The sequence below is a fragment of the Bos grunniens genome, chromosome 9 (genome assembly GCF_055505025.1).
Source record: "Bos grunniens cultivar Pamir isolate PY7600 chromosome 9, Bosgru_T2T1.0, whole genome shotgun sequence".
In the NCBI taxonomy this organism is placed as follows: Eukaryota; Metazoa; Chordata; class Mammalia; order Artiodactyla; family Bovidae; genus Bos; species Bos grunniens.
Window position 1 is genome coordinate 57712575 of NC_141173.1, and position 21097 is coordinate 57733671.

Here is a 21097-nt window from a genome sequence, read left to right on the forward strand (position 1 = left end):
AACCCCCAAGGTTGGGGCGGCCGTTAAGCTGGGACCCGCCCCTAAGCCCTGGGAATCGCCGCCTGGGAGGCCGGCTACGCCTGCCACTCAACCCGAGTGGCGGAGGCTCTCGGCTCGGAGCCCCGCCCCCTCCCCCCTAATTGATATTATTGGAGTGTGGAGCAAGCGGCGGGTCTGCAGTCGGAGACTTGCAGGCAGCAAACACAGTGTGAACGAAAGGAGGGGGGAAAATTTTTTTAAAAGCTAAACGTGGAGCAGCCAGCCGGAGATCGAGAAGGGGAATCAATGCGTGGAGCGCAATAAAAAATAAAAAGCCCATATACTTCGGAGCAAACAGCATTTAAAAAGCTACGGCTCAACTGAAACCTAAGATAAAACCTGCTCATGCACCATGGTTTTTCAAACTCGGCACCCTTCATGGATTATTTTATGCTACATCTGGCTGCTCCACTTTGCACACACCGGAGAAGCGCAGGCTGCAAAGGAAGGTAAGGTGATGGGAAAGCAAAGTTTGTTCTGACTTATTTATTTAGCTGTCTACCTGCAAGAGCCGGCTGGTCCGCGGGGCTGCCGGCCGCGCCTCTGGTGCCCGGCGACCCTCCCCCGCCGGCTCCCCGCCCCCTCACCGCTCCGGCCGCTCCAGGCTGGCCGGTGGCTAGCCGGGCTCTCTGAGCCGCCTGCAGCCCCGCGCCCAGGGCCGTTAGCCCGACGAGAGTGGGATTTCTGGCGCAGACTGTCCAGAGGGCGTGAGCATCAAAGGAAGGCGGAGGGGGGGGGGGGGCGGGAGCTCGGGGGTGTGGGAACCGCCGACGAGCTCGTTCTCCCGGACCCGGGGCAGGTCAGATCTCTTCCTCTAGCCCTCTGCTCTTCCTCGTCTCGCCGTTCGTCTCACTGGGAGTAAGCTGTGGCCAGAGTTGGTCGGAGACCGGGGAGTGCAGCCTCTAGAACCCTGGCCAGCCCGCCGGCGAACGGCTGGATCCTTCCCTGAGGGGCCGTGACTTGTGTGAGCTCCGAACGCTCGGGTTACTAATGAAGTGCTCACTGCGTCGGAGGAGCAGGCGCGGGCCTGCGGTTGGCGCTCGGACGCCGGCGCGGAACAATAACGCCGCGGAGGTGAAGCAGCGGACGGCGCGCTCCCCGCGCCCCGCCGGCCTGAGACATCTCCATTCAGCGCGCGCCGCGCAGGTCCCGGCGGCCGCGGGGACAGTGGCAGACCAGCGGGCTCGGCCCGGCCAAGGGCGGGCGGTGGGAGTGGGGGTCAAGGGGAGGGGGATAAAGGGAGGGCTGGGACTGTGCAGTTGATAAAAAGATGCCGCCTGGGCGACCAGAAGTCCTCAAACCTCTGCCCCCACAGTTCTGCAGTTAAGGAATACGAGTGATCGAACCTTGCAAAAGACATGGACCCCCGGGGCTAGTTCTGGTTCATGAGAGCAAGATTCTTTGGGGCAGCTAGATACGCCTGTATATGGCTTTTTCCTCTCGTCTTCTCCTTTGAACCATTGACAGAAGGTAAAAATACCTTTTGGTGCCTGTAGTTGGAGCTGGGGAAAAATAAATCCTGTCAATGGAAACGTCTTCTGAGCAGTGTCACAGTCTACCCACTCCCCTCCTTATCGTGCAGGCTGTACGTCTAAAGCTGATTTCCCGATATTGAAAAGCCGAATACTAATAATTACTTGTCCCTAAAGTGTGGAGGATGGAGGAATCTGTTACCAGATATAGGTCTGTTACCAGATATAGGTCTTGGGGTCGGGAGTTGATAGGCATCGGTACTCGCTTCATCTATGTCTGAAAACTTCCTGATTTAGTGCTGCTTTTTACGATTCTCTTCATGGGGCCTTCTTTGGTCACTGAAACCTCTCTCCCCACCCCCGCAACCAAACGCCACCACCTACTCTTTGATCCAGCCTGACCTTCTGACCCCAGTTTCCACATCTGCAACCTGTGTTGATGCTGAACCCATTCAGAGCAAACCTTAACTTCCAGCTGTCGGTTTCGCTCTTGCAGATGAACAGACATCTGCTAGAAACACACAGCCATACACACCAAAATCCACATTTCTACTCGCGTGACATCAGAGAATAGGGACATTGAATCCTGCAAACTTATATTGATTGTTTAGGAATCTCGGGACCCGAGGAAAAGTTTGCACCGCCGGGGCGAAACCCCGCGTGCGAGCTAGCGCAAACCCCGGCTGGAGTTTGAGCTATAAATAACTGCATCACTAGGGGGAGAGGTTCCTGCAGTCAGAATGGCTTGCTCGCCCGCGTTTCTCTTCTGGGTGCGAAATACGTGGAGAGGATTCTGATTCTAGGAGGCCGAATTCTTTACATGCAGAAGTGAGCTGTTTAAAAGGTGGGCGGGGGTGGCGAAGGCGCTCCGCTTCTCGGTGGCGACTCACCCGGCGAGTCGCGGCGGTCAAGGGCTGCCGTTCTGGGAGCGAGCGAGCCCCGAGGCGACGCCGGGGCACCCAGGGGCGAGCGCCAGGAAGTGCCTGGAGCAGGTGCCTAGCTCTCTGGAGCGGATGGGAATGATTAGAGAAAGATGAGAGACCTCCTTTCTCCACTTTTCCCGCACATGTTCTCTCGGGGAGGTCGGTTCCCGCTACTGGGAGCGCGCATATAAGTCAGTCTAACGCTTGGAGGCGAAGTGCAGCCGCTGTATTTCCTCTCCATTAATGCCGCTGCCGCTGCCCCCTCTGAGGAGACGCTTCCCGATAGCCTCTCTCCTCCTCCTGGCTCCCTCTGGAGCTAGGGCGCCACCGGTTCCCTGGAGTGCCCAGGTCTGGCGGAGGCGTAATGGATGCTCCGCGCGGCAGGCGCGCCCGTCTGGCAGCCCAGTCTGGCAGCCCCCGCCCCGCCCCGCCGACGGCCCCGCCCCGGCTCTCGCTGCTGCCCGCGCGGCCGGGTGCCGGCTCCACCGGCGCGCCCGGCATCTCGCTCCTCACCCGCACCCCCCGCATCCCCCACCCCAGCCCGCGCGGCGAGGGCTCAGAGTCCCGGAACCCGGGACCGCACGCCGCGTTCCCGATTGACCGCCAGGCTACGCCTCCGCGGGAGGGAAGAGAGGCTGGTGCTCCGAGCGGGAAGGCAAAAGCGCGCAGTTACCGGCTGGTCCAGAGAGCAGACAGCGGAAGGGAGACGGGCTGAATCTTTAAGAGCTAGTTAAACGCTCAGGGGCCGGTTTCCCTTTTGTTTTTATTTGCTCATGTGTTTCTCTCTTAACTTGTTTGCCATCACCGCCCCACCTGGGTCCCTGGCTCTCACCCCAGGCTGTACCGAGGGGTAACGGAAAAGCAGTAAATCATCACTGTGCTTATTTCACCTTCAAAAATGACCCAAGAAAGTCTCCTGGGTTTAAAATTCACTTGTCACTATGAAAGACGGAAATAATAATAATAATAATAAAATAAATCATCTCTAAAGAAAAGTACATAGAACCCACATTGTTTGTGCATTTGAGGACAAAAACAAAATAAACTTTAAAAATCATTTACTATAAATTCAGTAGTCCAAACATTTATTGATGTTCCTAGTTCGAAGTACAACTTAATATTTTAAAAGCGTGGCTTTTAAAATTATTATTATTATTCGAAAGGGTGAGTGCTATCATGGTCTCCCTGAGAGTCTTAAGTATAAAACATTTTGAGAAAAAAGTGTTTGTATATCTATATTCAGTTATAGGGAATAACCTTGACTAGTGTGAAGGAGTCGAACACATTATCAACTGTTTCTCTCTTTTCTTAGAGTAAAAAATTTTCATTACCTTTAACACCACAGTGTTTTACTCTATTCATAGTTATTGAAAAGTTTATTTAAGCATGTATTTCATTTAAGTTCAAATTTTAACATTTTGTTGAGGTTGATGGCAAGCATATTTACATGCCTGAAAATATATTCACCATTATTTCTGGAAAGATTGATTCATTTGTTAAAATGCTATGGAATCATGGAAATATTTTTGAAGAATACAAACTCATAATTCTGAAACTAGTTTGAGCAAAGAGTGAATGCTTTAAGGAGATTAATTGTCCTAAAAAGCAGTAAAATATATCAAATTGGAAGCATGGTATATATTAATGTGTGACATTTGAATGCATTACCTTGCATTATATTGTATTGTAAATGCATCCGGAGCATTTATTACATTTATATAAATATTAATTGCATTATACTTTATGGTAGCGTAAAAGCATAATATAACTGTTTTTAAAAGTTAAGTCAAAGTTTGAATATCCCATTTTGAGAATTAGCTAATGCTTTGAAATATTTGTAAATTTAAAAAGTAGAAATATTAAAAACAGATGTTTGAATAACCCAGAAATGTATCTTGTAAGTGATAGGCAATTTACTTTTCTCATAATAACACTGCTTAATATGATTTTTAATTATAGTCATTTTGGCTTAAGAGAAGACATTGTGTGTGGAAAGTTAAAAAAATAAACTCCAATTCTCAAAAGGCACAAGGAAATAGTTTTTGAAGAATAGTACAAGTCAGTGACTGAGGAGTAATATGGAATTATGCTTTATTATGTTAATGCTATTTTATTTGACAAAATTTAGAGCACTCAGTGGTTTACAGAATTCTTTATAATATATAATTACTACTGAATCAGTATGCATCACATATCATTTTTTTACTTTTGCTTTCATACTTTCAAGTTTCTAATTAATTTTAACATTTCAATTAAAAAATGTAAGTTGGTTTTTCAATGTCTTTCTTCCCTTAAGAAAGTGGAATATTTTTGTCAGGTGGGTCTATATTTCATCATTCACTAATATAAATAACTGTTTATACATTTTAAATCATAAAGTGATAATTGTTTTAAAAATTAGATTGACTTTAATAACTTTTACAAACATATTTTCCCTTTTCATCTAACATTTAGAAATGCAACTTTCTTTTTCAGTACTACTGCTGGATTCTAAAGCACAACAAACAGAGTTGGAATGGATTTCCTCTCCACCCAATGGGGTAAGTGCTTCTCCTCATAAAATACCAACCTCTGTTTTTTAAAGTAAGAAATAAAACCTCTTTCCCTTCCCCAGTGGAGTTATTCAGATTCTTCACATTTAAATTGTTTTGATTTCACATATCTTGTTCAATATTTTGTTGGGTTTATAATGAGACATTGAATTCTTGGAGTAGAGATGGTATACTTAGAACTCTGAAAAATAGATTAAAAAAAAAAATCTCTTTAACCATAATCTTTTGAGTTCTTCTGTGAGTGGGACCATATGTCAGTTTCCAGGCTATAAATGTTAACTAATTACAGAGAATATGCCTTTCATGAACTCATATCTCTTTAGTTACTTTATACTTCTTTAGTATAATCACCAGGTAGGTTGTGTGTAGTTCTTTAAAAACAGTAGGTAATCTGTTTTCCTCTTTTGAAAAACGTTTTAGCATTATTCAAAATATACATGAAAGGATAACTAAAAGTCTAATATGCTCAACATTTTAACATAAAATTTGCTATGAAATATGATTTGGATTCTCCAAAATTTGTACTATGTGCTACCTGTTCTTATTAATCAGAAGTGATGGCAGAGCAAGCACATATCAGAGTAAAAATCTGTTATAATAAATGAGTGAAAGCTGTCCAATAAAAGTTTATGAGAATATAAGTAGATTCTAAAAAACTTCTGTTAAGTGTCATGTATCCAGAAAGATACATCATTTACTTAAATTTAGTTTGATGTCAATGTCTTTGGGTATTATTTTAATTGTGAAAGAGGGTACATACTTCATCCTTTACTAAGTAAAAAGGCTCCAAGAAAGGGAATTGTAATCCCCATTGTTACTTAAGTTAATCTTTGGTACAATGAAAAGTTTGGAGTCAAAGAGCCCTAAGTATAAGTGAGGATATAAAAAGTTTGCAAAGAATGAAAGTCTGAAAGAGATTTTTGAGTTTAAGAACATCATGAAATGAACATGTCATAAGCTGGAAGTTAGTTTAAAAAACGTAAAATGTGAACAATGCAAATCTGTTTAAAGTAGATTAGGTTTTTAAAATGAATATTTGAGATGCTTAAGATCGTATTGCAGTTATCTGTATTGGTCAGAAAGAGCTATGAAAAAAATGACAAGTATTTTACAGATTAAATATAAAAAGTAGGCTGAGTTTGAAGTATGAATGTCATACTTAACCTTGAAAGTTGAATGGTTTCTGTGAGTAAAATAATATACATTATAGGAAGGCATTCACAAAAAAATTGAGCACCTTTCTTGCCAATGATAGATGTGGCCCATTTTCCACCCTTCATCAGTTAAAACAAATAGAGATAGAGGATGGTTTTTATCTCGTAAGGAGAAGTAAACTGATATATGTTTCTAATATTTCATCCATGCAATCCCTAACATGATGAACCATGACTTTCTGTGTTATCTTGGACTGAAATGGACATTTTATCAGTGCAAAATATCTTGAGTGAACTTAACCCTACATATCTTATGAATCAGCAGATAATATTAGACAATGATGATTGACAGTGTATTTCATGTATAAAATGGGTTGGCTTACATGTGGTTAAATATCTAACTGGAAATAAAATATTATTGATATAAGTGTCTAGAAATAATTTTATAAGCATACTATAAAAGCACACTAGCCAAACTAAGACTTCTTTCCCAGTGTAGAAATCACTGCAGTCTCTTAGTAAGATAGTAAACCAAAAGTTGCATTAAATGCATTCATTTTGTCTCAATCCATCTAAAGTTTCCCTTCAGGAATAAATTTTTAAGTAAGCATTAAAGTTAACTGAGTTTCATTGGTAGTAAAATTGATTTTTCATGCATTGAACAAAATAATATAATTGTTCTTAGAGCTAGAAAAAAGAGTTCTGCAGATGTATTCCTTTCTAATAATTTGCCTTGGCTTCTTCTAACTAGGGAATTGTTAAAAAGAGCACATTTATCCTTGGAGCTTTTCACTTTTTGGTAGATGCTATTACTAGTTTCACTTCTTTTAATAATTCCAACCTAATTAAGAGACTAAAATCTGCTCATCCAAATGGATGAATTTGGTTATATTTGGCTAAGAGCCATTCAAGAAGATTATAAGCAGCTAACTAAAATGGAAAACTATGCACTACATTAACTAGTCACACACTTAAGTTGTGTTGAGTAAAAAGCTAAACATGATAATGGGCTGTTTGCTACTTTTGAGGACCTTTGATGGTGTGTGTAATAAAATTGTAGCAAATATATGTCATCACAAGAAATTTCTGAATTTCAGGATATTGCTACTTTGTCTTGTTAGTTTTCTCAGAGCTACTTTTAAAAGTAGATATTAGTATTTTACAAAATATGTAAGGAAACCAATGTTTCTGATCAAGTTTTATAAATAAAACTCATTACCACATGCTTATTTTTTCCCATTTGCTTTTCTTGAAGCAGTAGTTTAAATATTGCATGCTATGTGACTTTGGATTAGAAGACTAATAGGATTTTATATTTGGCATTTCCTATTAGGGAAATGAATACAAGTAGGTGACAATTTCACTATTAAGGTATCATAAATACAAAGTTGGAAATTTTGTAATAATGGTAAGAAAGGACATAAACAACAATTGCCTTAGGCTTTTAGGTGAAATGAATTTATTAACCAATGAGCAATATAAATAATATTTAGCAAGGTTTAATAAGCTTTAAATTGTTGCAAATTTAGCTGAGCTTATTATTTTCCTTTTTTGTGAAAATAAATGAGTTTGCTGTAGTATATATTATATCAGCATATGAATGGGTATTTTTAAACATCAGATATTTTTCCTGTCAGAAAGCTTGTTACCTAAATGTGATTCGACGTTCTGGTTTGCCATGGACATTTTATTGTCCATTGAATCATACTTTTATAATTATTTATAGTTATGTGGCATTATGGACCATATTATATACAACACTGCAGTAAATAAATAGCTCTATAAAACATTACTCCTTTATATCTCATTTTGCAAAGATTGTGAAAGATTCCCCATTATGAATATCAACATGTTGTGAAATGCTCTTGCATTTCAGAGTACTCTTGGCATTTTCTTCCCTGTGTTTTTAGGTACTCTCTTAATTTAAATATAACGTCAACACTTAAAATGTCAACGGAGTGATCAAAAATTCCGCCATGTAGCTGTATGTATATGCATTAAATGGTAATTTAAGTCATTTCGTTATGTGCTTTAGTCTATAAAAATCATAAGCTCAGTGGAGACATTGGCATAAGCAAACATGTAAAAAGCAACACTAATACACCAGCAAACAGATACTAAGGAAAATGAAAGATTTATTGTATGCATAAACAATATAAGCAACCTAAATGATGTTCTGCCACCAGGATGAAGCTGAACAGAGACTCATTCTAAAGGTTACATTGTTTGTCACCGTAGGAGTTCACCTCACTTTTTCAAAGATATGCATTTGTGCCACACTGAAGAGTCCTCAGGCACTTGCAAAACCCTAATTTTATTATTTGATGAATGACTGATGACCTTTTCTAAATTTTACAGTGGGAAGAAATTAGTGGTTTGGACGAGAACTATACCCCAATCCGAACATACCAGGTTTGCCAGGTCATGGAGCCCAACCAAAACAACTGGCTGCGGACTAACTGGATTTCGAAAGGCAATGCACAAAGGATTTTTGTAGAATTGAAATTCACCCTGAGGGATTGTAACAGTCTTCCTGGAGTCCTGGGAACTTGCAAGGAAACCTTTAATTTGTACTATTATGAAACAGACTACGACACTGGCAGGAATATAAGAGAAAATCTCTATGTCAAAATAGACACCATTGCTGCAGATGAAAGTTTTACCCAAGGTGACCTTGGTGAAAGAAAGATGAAGCTTAACACTGAGGTGAGAGAGATTGGACCTTTGTCCAAAAAGGGATTCTATCTTGCCTTTCAGGATGTAGGGGCTTGCATAGCTTTGGTTTCAGTCAAAGTGTACTACAAGAAGTGCTGGTCCATTATTGAGAACTTAGCTATCTTTCCAGATACAGTGACTGGTTCAGAATTTTCCTCTTTAGTCGAGGTCCGAGGGACATGTGTCAGCAGTGCAGAGGAAGAAGCGGAAAACTCTCCCAGGATGCACTGCAGCGCAGAAGGAGAATGGTTAGTGCCCATTGGAAAATGTATCTGCAAAGCAGGCTTCCAGCAGAAAGGGGACACTTGTGAACGTAAGTAATATGTGCTATTAAAATTTCTCTTTGCACTTTTTTTCTGTTTCAGTGTCAAAGATTTCAAGTAATAATGATTATTTGAACAGGTGAGTCAGTTTGTACCAGCAATCCGATTTGGTGGATTTTAAGCAAAGTCACTATTGAACTTATTGATGATTCACTACAGTGATTTCTGCACTAAGTGTGCAATAGGTATTGCAGTAAATATTGATGATAGTGGTATTCCTTCCTAAGATTTAACTAACCCTGTGCTTGACGTGGAAGACAACAGTTGCACTTTGGGCTATGAGATTTAAGAAAGGAGATTGGGCAGAGTGAGGTGACATTAATTAGGATTGAATGATGTGTGATTCCTCTTGTTTTGAAACCCATATTGTCTGGACTCATGGGTAGCAGGAAAAGGGCATTGAGGGGGCTGCTAACAAGAGTTCTTCTAACAGACAAGATACATACAAATAGAGTTACACACTTAGAATTATTTTTTATAAGTACTAAAATTTCTATGCAAAAATCATCAGATTTCACTTGCTAAATCTCTGAGGTTGCTTCTGCCAAAGCTGTATTTCTTTCCAGGACTAAATAATAAAAGGAGTGTTCCTCTGATAAGTCAAGTTTTAGGTAGACTACATTTTTGTGGAAGTGGGCCAAAGTAAAGTTTTAGTTATCAGAATATATCAGCTGGACATTTTCTGTTTTGAAATAATAATAGCATATGAATTTGTGACCTTTTCCTTTGTGTAATAAAACTGAATTTTCTCTCACATAGCTTTATGTAGTCATAATAATTGGCCAGTTTTTTTCCCATTTAAAACTATGTCCAGGGATATTCAAAATCAATAGATATTTTTTCTGTTTGTGAATATCCTGAAAATATAATCAGGTTATATTATGTCTCTTATAAACTAGAAAACATAATACATTACCCAAAATAACTTTTATATATTCTTTGTACCCCTAAGGCAGCTGTATAATTTTAATATTCGTACTTCCCAGTTAATTTAGAGGGAATTGTAGTGAAAAATAATTATTGTAACTAAATGTTTTTTGCTAATTTACCATGTGCAGATGCTCTTCCATGTGCTTTACACAAAAGAGTTCATTTAATGAGATAGATAACATTATCACCTCTATTTTACAGAAAAAAAAAATGAGGCTGTCAAGGGTAAAAGATTGCTTGCAGTTACTTTAGTAAGTAATTGTCCTAGCTTAGATTCGAACTCAGAATGTTCTGATTCCAGAGCCTGGACTTTTAGCGACAGTGTTGCTCTGGCTTCCATCAGAAAGCAGGAAGAATCATAGCAAGTATTATTGTTTCATTGCTGAACTTAAATGCCTTGGTTCTAGTTTGATATGTAAATCACATTACTTTCTTATAAAATTCTCATTCTCATAGAATGTTTCAAGAAATTAGCAAATATTTAGATCTGTGTTGTCTAGGAAGGTAGCCGGTGGCCACATGTGAATCTGAGGTTTTAAAAAATGGCAATTCTAAGTTAAGATATACTGTAAGTATGACTTACACACTGAATTTCAAAGTCTTGGTACAAAAAAAAATGTGGCAAACATCAGTAATTTTTTATGTTACTTTGATTTTGAAAAACTCATACATTAGGAATATTGGGTTAAATCAATATAACATTAAAAGTATTTCAGTTATTTCTTTTTACTTTTTTTAATGTGGCTACTAAAAATATAAAAATTGCATATGTGGCTTGTGTTATATTTCTACTAAATGCACTATTTAGATGGAATAACTGAATAAATATGTTTTTTCTGTCCTGATTGAAGTGTTAAATACTTCATGTGAATGGTCGCTAGCATATAAAATGCCTCTGACCCAGCACTCAATTATCATTCCTGCCATAGCTGACATTGTAAAGTGAGCTCTGAGCTAAACAGAGATGATGTATTCCTGTCCCCTAGACCAGTTTAGCAGCCTCCCTGGCCATTCCGTGAAGGAGTCAAACCTGTCTACCCACTGTCATCTTTTCCTTTCCCTCGCTAGTAGTATTTTTTATTAAGTAGAACATCCTGCAGGATGCATATGTATGGAAATCAAAAACTGATGGAGATTTATCACTACTAATAGGCAGAATGCTATTCCACTGGTAAGTATAGAAATATTCTTAGTGAATTCATCAATTCAGTGAAATGGAATGTTCTTATTGACTTGAGATTAACAACAGGTACTTGAAAATGATGGAGGATTCAACAATAACTATTATAAGAACATTTTAATGACACACTGTTACACTTCAGCTGTGAAAGCAGCCGGTTTCAGTAGTATGCAGATTTTGATTGATGTGAAATTGGAATTTAAAATGTTTGCACAATTAAAAATGGAACACATAAAAATTCATATAAAAGTGCACAATTAAATTTGTCTAAAAAGAAACTGGGAAATAACATTAAAGATCTTGTTCTTTTAAGGTTTAAAGAATTTTAAAGCAAATTATAATCTTTTTTGTTTTATTTTGTGTAATTTAACTCAAATGATCTCTACATTTACTTACTAAGAAAATCAACCAGGAATTGTTTGACTTCTGTACTTCTAAGTATAGAATATAGTATGAAAAGCAGTCTTTAAATGCAGTGAAGAGATATATTTTCCGAGAAGTCTCCAGTTTCTTCGAAATGACGAAAATCATCTCATTAAATGTGGTACTATTAAGATTATTTACATTCATTTATTTTGGTTTCAAGCATTGGAACCACATTTGAGTATCAAATTATTGTCGCCTGCAAACTGTGCCAAGGTGCTTAAAAATAAAGTAAAATTAGTTCACTGTCTTCTGCATTAATTCTGCATTGGAATAGGTGAAATTAGGTATTAATAGTGCTGTTGCTGCTACCGCTGCTGCTAAGTCGCTTCAGTTGTGTCCGACTCTGTGCGACCCCATAGACGACAGCCCACCAGGCCCGGCCGTCCCTGGGATTCTCCAGGCGAGAACACTGGAGTGGGTTGCCATTTCCTCCTCCAATGCATGAAAGTGAAAAGTGAAAGTGAAGTCGCTCAGTCGTGTCCGACTCTTAGCGACCTCATGGACTGCAGCCTACCAGGCTCCTCTGTCCATGGGATTTTCCAGGCAAGAGTACTGGAGTGGGGTGCCATTGCCTTCTCCCATTAATAGTGAGAGTTCATTAAAAACATGTGATTCAAGGACTCAAGATTCCTTCTTATGGTTCAAGCTAAAAGAGGATGTGTGCACTGTTTTGTCTACCACGTAACTTTCTTAATTTTTAACCTTAGTGATGTTGACAAAGGAATTAAATACCTTATACTTAACCATGGCACTATGTTCATTTGCAAAAACATTTCCCTCCTTGGCATAATTCCAACGCATTGCTGTGAGAGTACTTGCCTCTGGAATCAATCCAGGCCTGCCTTTATAAGTATTTCTCCTGTTTCCTTTCAGTGATCCTGTTAAGAGTTTGAAAACAAATTTCAGTCCCATATTGAGGAAAACTAAAGAGTTTGGGAGAGGATGGTAGTGAGTCCCTAGCCAAATAACCTAGTTAGTCACTTAAAGGCAAGTTTATCTGGGCACTTTCTAGAATGGCAGCCTGTTGTGATGTATGTTAACAGTGTAGTTTGAAATATGGACAATTATGAAAACTGATTACAGTTTTCATCAGTTGATGTAAAAGCTTTTATTTCTTTGTGATTTTGGAAAACATAATTCAATTTTGAAAACCACATGTTTCTCAAATCTACTAGTATATGGAGAACTTCTAATATTTTTATATAGTATTTTTATGAAAATATCTTTACACTCATTTAAAAACATAATTCTAGATAGCATGTTGATTATCAAAAAGTCCTTTTGAAAATATTTAGCATATCAGTTCCATCACAACTACTGTGTAAACTAGCCAGTATATTTGGATAGAAGTGTATTAATTTAAAAGAATGAGAGCAGATTTTATTTTACATATACAAATATCTCTTGAAGACTAGTAAAATTGTATTCTGAAACATAGCTTGAAATTTTTAGAAGTTTTTTTACAATTTTATTTCATTTAAAAAGTATTCTCAAAGTGTAGAACTTGTTATTATAACTTAAATTTGTATAAGTAATTTGCAGCTCACACTGAAAAATCATGGTCATTTTTCTCATTTAATCCGTATTACACTGCTAAGAGGTGGAAAGTATTTTTTTTCTCTTTCAATTTAGGAAGAAACTGAAGCTTAGGGATATTAATAAATAACAAAATTGGCTGAGAATCCAGGATCCTGTTTATCAGTTCAAGTCCTTTATTTCCCTAATATATCACAACGCTTCCTAAAATTTATACTGAACTTCAACCATTGGATTTTAGTTGCTGAAGAAGTAATGAAATTTTATTCTAGGTAGGGTGACCCTAAACCTAGTTTTTCTGGAAATAATTGTTTTACTTTTTACACTGTGTCTTTTTGCTTTTAAAAATGTTCTGATTTGGCTGATAAAATATATGGTCAACCTAATTGTAAAAAATCCAAGGATGTGATGCAGTTTACATGCACATACATTGGCACTACTTGCATTATTTATATTGCTTAATTTTAATTTCCTGAATTAAAATGAAGATTTAATAATTTTTGATGATTTCATATAAAGGAAAATTCAAATAATCATAGGTTTTCTAGTTTTTATTATAAAGTATTTCCCTAATAGTTGCTTCTTAATATTTTCTATATACCATTATTTTATTAACATATAACTTATGGATATAGAACAAATGTTATATGTTACTTGAAGAATTAAAACATTCATTAATTAAAACACTCATTCAATTTAATGGCATTAATAATAGTTGAAATCTGGTTGTTGATTTTGAAAACTGTATTTTCCACAGAAAAGTAGCAATTTGTACCATTACTTTGACATTTACATTTGACAGTAACAAATATATCTTTATGATATATAGTATTTATAGTATATAAACAGAAATATAAGGTACACTACAGAGTTAATAGCTCAGATGCTGAAGTCATAGCTTTTAAATTCTGGCTCAACATCATACCAGGTGCAAAAACTAGGACAATCTTCTAAGCCTTAGTTTCCTTAAGTATAAAATGGTGCTAATAAAAATAGTACCTGTTTCCATAGAATTCTTGTCAGAAGTGAAAGAAATAATACGTGTAGAAACCCTATCTGGGACATAGCAAATAATCAATGAATGCTTGCTGTTGTCTCATTATTAATAATGCAACAAGGAGTTGTCTAAGTAAAGAAATTTTATGGCACTGGGTAAATGAACATGTTTCCAAAGACACAGATAGTTAAATATCCTTTAGGTCAGTAATCTCATCCCTGGTCATTTGCTGAGGAAGATATATCAATGAAAGAAAATAACTTTTTATATAACCTTTCTTCCCACCAGCCTTGTTTATAATTTGAAATATTAAAAATAATCTAATTGTCCAAAGTTAAGTGCATCCTCTTGATTGAACTTAAAGTATCAGCAGTGTGATGTAGGAATTTTGTCATTTATTAATAATTTTAAATGGAAAACAAAGAAAAATATGTTATATATACTGATATTTAGAATTATGAAAAATATGCATATGAAAAAGAATAGATAAGAACATAAATATCACAGTGAATGTGTCAGATTGCTGAAATGGTGGGTGATCTTTTTTCTCTGTGTTTTTAAAGTATCTTGAGATTAAAATTTTCTAGCAATGTAAGTTTTAGGTAACCTGGTAGCTTATTCAAACACAACTTGAAATGTATCTCCAAAATATGGGTTTTTAAATTAACATCTGTATAAAATCGCTCAGGCAATAGAACAGCAGTAAATCTTTTAAATGATTTAAAAGAGGGGAGATTCACCAAAAGGCATTTAGTAAATGCAGGTCATAGATTTTGTTGGTTTTTAAATTATAAAAAGCTGGCAAGAGCTGTTTTAAGTGTTTCATTTTATTAATTCATTTAGTCTTATAGAGAGGCATTCCTAACTCAATCTGGTGGGTAGGCACTTCTATTACCTAGTTTAAAGGAGAAAAACATACTTAGAAGTATTTAAAATGTAAAAGTTATACATTCTGTATATTAAATTAGATTTACATAAATTATATTTATACACATTTTTATGTAAGAAAACCAAAGCACAGCGAGGGGTGGGTTATCTACCTAAAATCACACAGCACATAGACTGGCCAACTGCCATTTAATCAAGGTAATCTGACTCCAGAATCCCTGCCCATAACTAATACAGTGGATCATATCTTTATAGATGAGCATTTATCTATCAGAAAATTTTTTTAAAAAGATAAGATTTTTTTCAGGATGTCTTAAAAGGTGATACAAATTTTCTTCAATTTATAATAATTTTAAAATACTTGTATCTCTGTCTTTCCCAAACATTCTAAATATTTCATCTGCTTTGCCATTTTCTATTCCAGTTCTTTTATGGAACAGTAAGAATGCACTTTGTAAAATGCGACAGAGACATTGTTACAGTATTACTCAGAAAGCTTCAGGTTTCTAATAACCAATAAAAATTCCCCATTTTTTACAGTGGCATTTTATTCTTTTCTTTCAGTCACATAATTTATCATCCTTGAGAGCTGTGTTCCATCTGCTTGATACTGGTCTCTTGTTCTACCTGAAGACATCTATAGATGTTTTTAACATTTGGTCCCCAATAAACAGAAATGCAAATAAACCATCATGACCTCTCACAATTACCTATTATATCTTAATCTCACATATCCCCGGTTTCAGCAACCTCTCTTCCAAATTCTGATGTTAGAAACTGGCTGTACTTCCCCTGGTTTTTACCTTGCCTTTTTTCTAACCCACAATGCCACCTGCCCTGTATCAAACTGTTGAAATTATGCCCTTTCTTACAATTTCAAATTAAATGACATTTATACCTTGTTAGCAGAGCAGGCAATGGCACCCCACTCCAGTACTCTTGCTGGAAAATCCCATGAATGGAGGAGCCTGGTGGGCTGCAGTCCATGGGGTCGCTAAAAGTCAGACAGGACTGAGCGACTTCACTTTCACTTTTCGCTTTCCTGCATTGGAGAAGGAAATGGCAACCCACTCCAGTGTTCTTGCCTGGAGAATCCCAGGGACGGGGGAGCCTGGTGGGCTGCCGTCTATGGGGTCACACAGAGTCGGACACGGCTGAAGTGACTTAGCAGCAGCAGCAGCATACCTTGTTAGATGATCCCACTTTGTGGATTCCTATAAGTGCTTTGCCCTTTACCTCTGGAGATCATCATATATGGTCTGATTTTTATCATTGTAATTTCTTTTTACAAATTCTAAAACTTAACAACCAAAATCTACTTATAGTATGCTACCTATATTTCACAGTAGCTGACACAGTTCCTTGCACCACCCAAATCTTCCAGTAAATGTTTATCAGATTTCTTAAAGACTTTGAGAAATTTGGTAAATATGCTACCTACTCCAAAGGCAAATATATTCTATTTCATTTTGCTCATAGCACACAGCAAGTTGACATGCAAAGAATAAGCAAACATGAACAGGAGTCTGCTCCAGACATGAGGAATTTATTTCTATGAGGATAATGTAACTACTTATATGTATTCATTGTGATATTGCTATTTTCTATTTGTCCATTATCTTTATGTTTTTCTTTTTAACTTCTCCATCTCCCTCTTTTAATGAAAGGAAAGCCATTTCTCCCTTTATACTAACATACTATCTATGTCTTAAGAAAAGAGCCTGATAGATTTTCCAAAATAAGATCTTGAAGTTTATCTTACATGGCAAAGTGGCGTTTGTTTTAAGATTATATTGGTTTTCTTCCAAATTATATATTGTAAATATTATCTTGATTTGCAAAAGAAATGAAAAATAATACAAAGAAACAAAACACAAGAAGTCAATTCCTAAACTAACATTTCACTCTATATATTGGAAGTTAACATACATTCAGTTTCATGTCCAAATGTATTTCTGCTATTTGAGTCATAACTATATTGTGTTATAATTTTTATACTCTTCTTAAAATTATTAATTTTCAGAACCTTGTAGTACTTTTTTAAAAGGCTTTTTGAATAGGTAATTTGCAAGATCTGGAACAAGTGCCATCCATGTGTGCTCCAGTCCCAAATTTTGCTTTTCCCAGGAGCAACTACTGTTAATCAGTTTCTTCTGTCCTTTGCAGAGATATTTGTTAACAATTTCTTTAAAAATATGGAGAAGGATCATTGTGATACTTAATAAGAATCATAGTACAATTTCCTTATAGAACACTGTAGACTTCATTTAAAATTATACTGTTTTTTACTCATCTCTAGTCATCTTTGTATGTACCCAGAGTTCATTGAAATGATAACTATTCAAAAAATAAAGAAGGACAGAAAGAAAGAAGATCTGATGAAAGTGAGGAAAATTAATCAGAGGAAAGAAATATGAAATTAATATATGCAGTTTAATTTCATATGATTTAGAAACTCAGAATATGATATCAAATGATTTCTAATTATCCTATCTTCATATACCCCTTTATATTTCTAGTAGAAGTTTAAATTGGCATCAGTTTCTAGAAGCTAATGTTAAAATTTAAATCATTGATACCTTAAAATGTTGCAATTAGTTTGATTTTTTTATTGAACCTTGAGTTGTTTTCTGTAAGATAATTGTCACTAATCTACAATAGATTTTATTCATAATAATATTATGTATAATATAGTTATTTTGTGCAAATAATGCTATTATTTTAATGGGATAAATTTAACCTAGCCATTATTTACTGTTTTTCTCTATGAGCATAAAAATCTGATGCAGGATTCAGAGAGGAAAACTTCAGACAATCCTTTATCCAAATTTTCCTCAGAGTTAATTTATCTCATCCTATGCAAAATATCACACAAATTCATTTTTATGAAAGCATGTCTTCACTAGGATAGTCACATAGTACTGCTGCTGCTAAGTTGCTTCAGTCATGTCCAACTCTGTACTATCCCATAGACGGCAGCCCATGAGGCTTCCCTGTCCCTGGGATTCTCCAGGCAAGAACACTGGAGTGGGTTGCCATTTCCTTCTCCAATGCATGAAAGTGAAAAGTGAAAGTGAAGTCACTCAGTCGTGTCCGACTCTTAGCGACCCCATGGACTGCAACCTACCAGGCTCCTCCATCCATGGAATCTTCCAGGCAAGAGTACTGGAGTGGGGTTTCTCCTCACATAGTACTAATACATGTTAATTCATATAGTAATAATATGTGGGAAGTAGAAGAGTACATTCACATGTAATATGAGGATTGGCAACAAATCCAATAACAAAAACAATTCACCCTTAAGTTTAGGTCAGATTAATGAGATAAAGTCGTTAGTTTTTGTTTTCTGCCTATAATATCAATCTCATTAAAAGTTTAGAATCCCTGTGTTTTTGTTTAGTTGCCAAGGTGTGTCCAGCTCTTTTGCAACCCCCTCTCTCAATGGGATTTACAAGACAAGAATACTGGAGTGGATTGCCATTTCCTTCTTCACAGATCTTCCTGACGCTGGGATAGAACTCACAGCTCCTGCATTGGCAGGCAGATTCTTTACCACTGAGCCAACAGGGAAGTCCAAATCTGTGGGTACACATGATATATATTAATCTGTAATAATAGGATTTCACAGGAACCCAGAATAATACATCAATTGAAATAAGTTTACATTATTTTTCTTAACTTTTGTGGTCTTATTAAGAAGTAAGGAAGGTTTATTATTTAGTGTTTTTTGTTTAGTCTAGGGTCAATCAGTAATGTAGAAAACAGGGGAAAATACAGTTTGGGGCATAATAGTTTGAAAATTTTTAATAGTTCCATTTTGTGTATTATGTATTTTGAATTTTTAAATTTAGTTCATTCACTTATTTACTGTTGATAATTATATTATCTCTTGCTTCCAATATATTAGAAAATTAAGAGGCTTTGAAAGGACACGTAACCGTGGTTTATTTTTTGTTTCATGTGTCATCTAGTTAACATCTCATTTAACCTCTTAACTATGCTGGTGTCAGCCTCGGACCTGCACTGAAGCTATTAGCACTGAAAGAGCCTTTCAAAGAAAACCTAGATCCAAGGAAGGATATTAACATTGCAATGCTTTTATTAATAAAATACAATATTGATCACATAATTTACATATCTTATCTTTGTCACTTTTCAGAGTTGCTTAACAATTTGTCATGTTAATATTACCTGTTATACTTTTTAAGAAGATCATTCTTTTAAAAGAGAAATTAAGGGTGGGAGTGTAAAGATGCGAATAAATCTAAAAATCACTAGATATAATAAAAGTTTTTTTCTGAGAAAAATAAATTATTAATTCACTATATTAATCTATGTTTTCCAATGATATATATATGTTCCAATGATATATATAAACATATATATGTTCATTTTAATAATAGTTCATTATTTTAGCTAAACAGTTCCCATATAGAAGACACTTAATGGTATTAACTTACCTAAAAGATATTAATTAATGACCTTAATTTAACTAGTAGATGATCTAAATAAACCTAAGTGATTTCAAAAATGTTTTTTTATATCTTCTGTCTTAAAAGGTGAAATAAAGTATACTACATAGTGTTCTTATTTTAATTGACATTTTGCTGTAAAGTAGTTTTATCCTTGAAAAGAGATGTGAGATATGTATCTTACCCACTCAAATGTATAAATTCATTATAGCACAAATGTTCTGTGGACATTCTTGTACTCCTTGAGGGTATACTCTCCTCCAAGACAATTAGAATCACAAATTCTTGAAGGTTGAGTGTACCTTAAAGATTTATCAAAGATAAATTGAAGAGGTTTTTTTTTTTTTTTTGAGAGGATTGTAATAAATGGGACAACTAAAAACCTCATTTATAGTTATAACAGTTTATTTATGACAGGTCTCAAGGTAAAATCAGAACTTACTGTTTCCAGTCTTCTTTCCACTTCAGTATCACAAACACACAATACATATATACATACACACGCATATACAGAAACATTGCCCACCTCTTCCCCTACCAAGAAGAAAACATGCAAGTGAACATAATGAAACAAAAAAATAAGATTATTGTTCTCTTTGACCCATTTTTAGATTTCTGAATTGCTGTGCACTAATCTCTTAATTTATAAGTACTGAATAATTAAGATTCTTTTCTCTGTGGAAATCTCAGGTGACAGTTACAAAGAAGCTGAATACTCATATAGGATATTCTTGGATTATTGCATATTTTAAAAAGAAAAAACTAAAGTAAAGCTGCCTCAGTAATGTCTTTAAATTTTGCTTCACAAAGTAAACAATTTATAAACAAATTTTTGTTTCTTTATTTTCATGTAGATTATATTTCCTCTACTATGAGTGAAAGTAAATTTCACTTTTTTTTTTTTTTAACTTACTTAATTCATGTAGTATTTTACCAGATCCTAAGAAGGAGGATTTTTGCAAATAATGTGTTTCAGATATTGTGACTGTTGTGGGTAAATATATTTTAAAATGAGAACAGCGAACACCTCTTACATTACCAGAAATCTAGAATTTGGGATGCAGCAGAAACTCTGCTGTATAACTTTGTGGTTTCTGTCTAGATTTCCCTCTGAGAAACCTATAGACTTTAGCCGCCGCTCAGTCTTTTCAAGGACAGGGGACAGTCAGGCTTCATGAAAATCTGTTTCTCAAACTGACCTCTAAAATTAGCACATGTTAACCTTAGACATTCAGCTTGTGATCTGAAGCTAGGAAAACACGTGGCTCCAGGTTTAGTATATAGAGACAGTATTTGAGTTTGCAAAGAAAACCTGACAGGAAAATTTAAATTTGCTTTTTCGACCATGTTTCTTGCTGTGTCTAATGTTTATTCTGCACAAACATTATGTACTTGAGCACTGTGTGTTTCAAGGCAGAACATAATGGTTTGTTCATTTTACCCCTTTGTAAATCTTTCCCATAAGAAGACATTGCTACTTACTCCAAATT

The 21097-nt window shown here is 36.2% G+C and overlaps 1 protein-coding gene across 8 annotated transcripts in view; it reads left to right on the forward strand.

Moving 5' to 3' along the window:
• Nucleotides 1-21097, forward strand: part of EPHA7 (EPH receptor A7) — a 531141-nt gene that overhangs the window by 322310 nt on the left and 187734 nt on the right. For 6 of the 8 annotated variants that reach the window (XM_086316386.1, XM_086316387.1, XM_086316388.1 and 3 more), the window contains exons 1-3: nucleotides 1-488; nucleotides 4910-4974; nucleotides 8499-9168. In XM_086316386.1, coding sequence (XP_086172512.1) covers nucleotides 392-488; nucleotides 4910-4974; nucleotides 8499-9168 — 832 coding nt within the window. In that variant the 5' untranslated portion in view covers nucleotides 1-391. The remainder of the gene's footprint in view (nucleotides 489-4909; nucleotides 4975-8498; nucleotides 9169-21097) is intronic. The other 2 variants (XM_086316392.1, XM_086316391.1) reach the window with 2 other exon arrangements.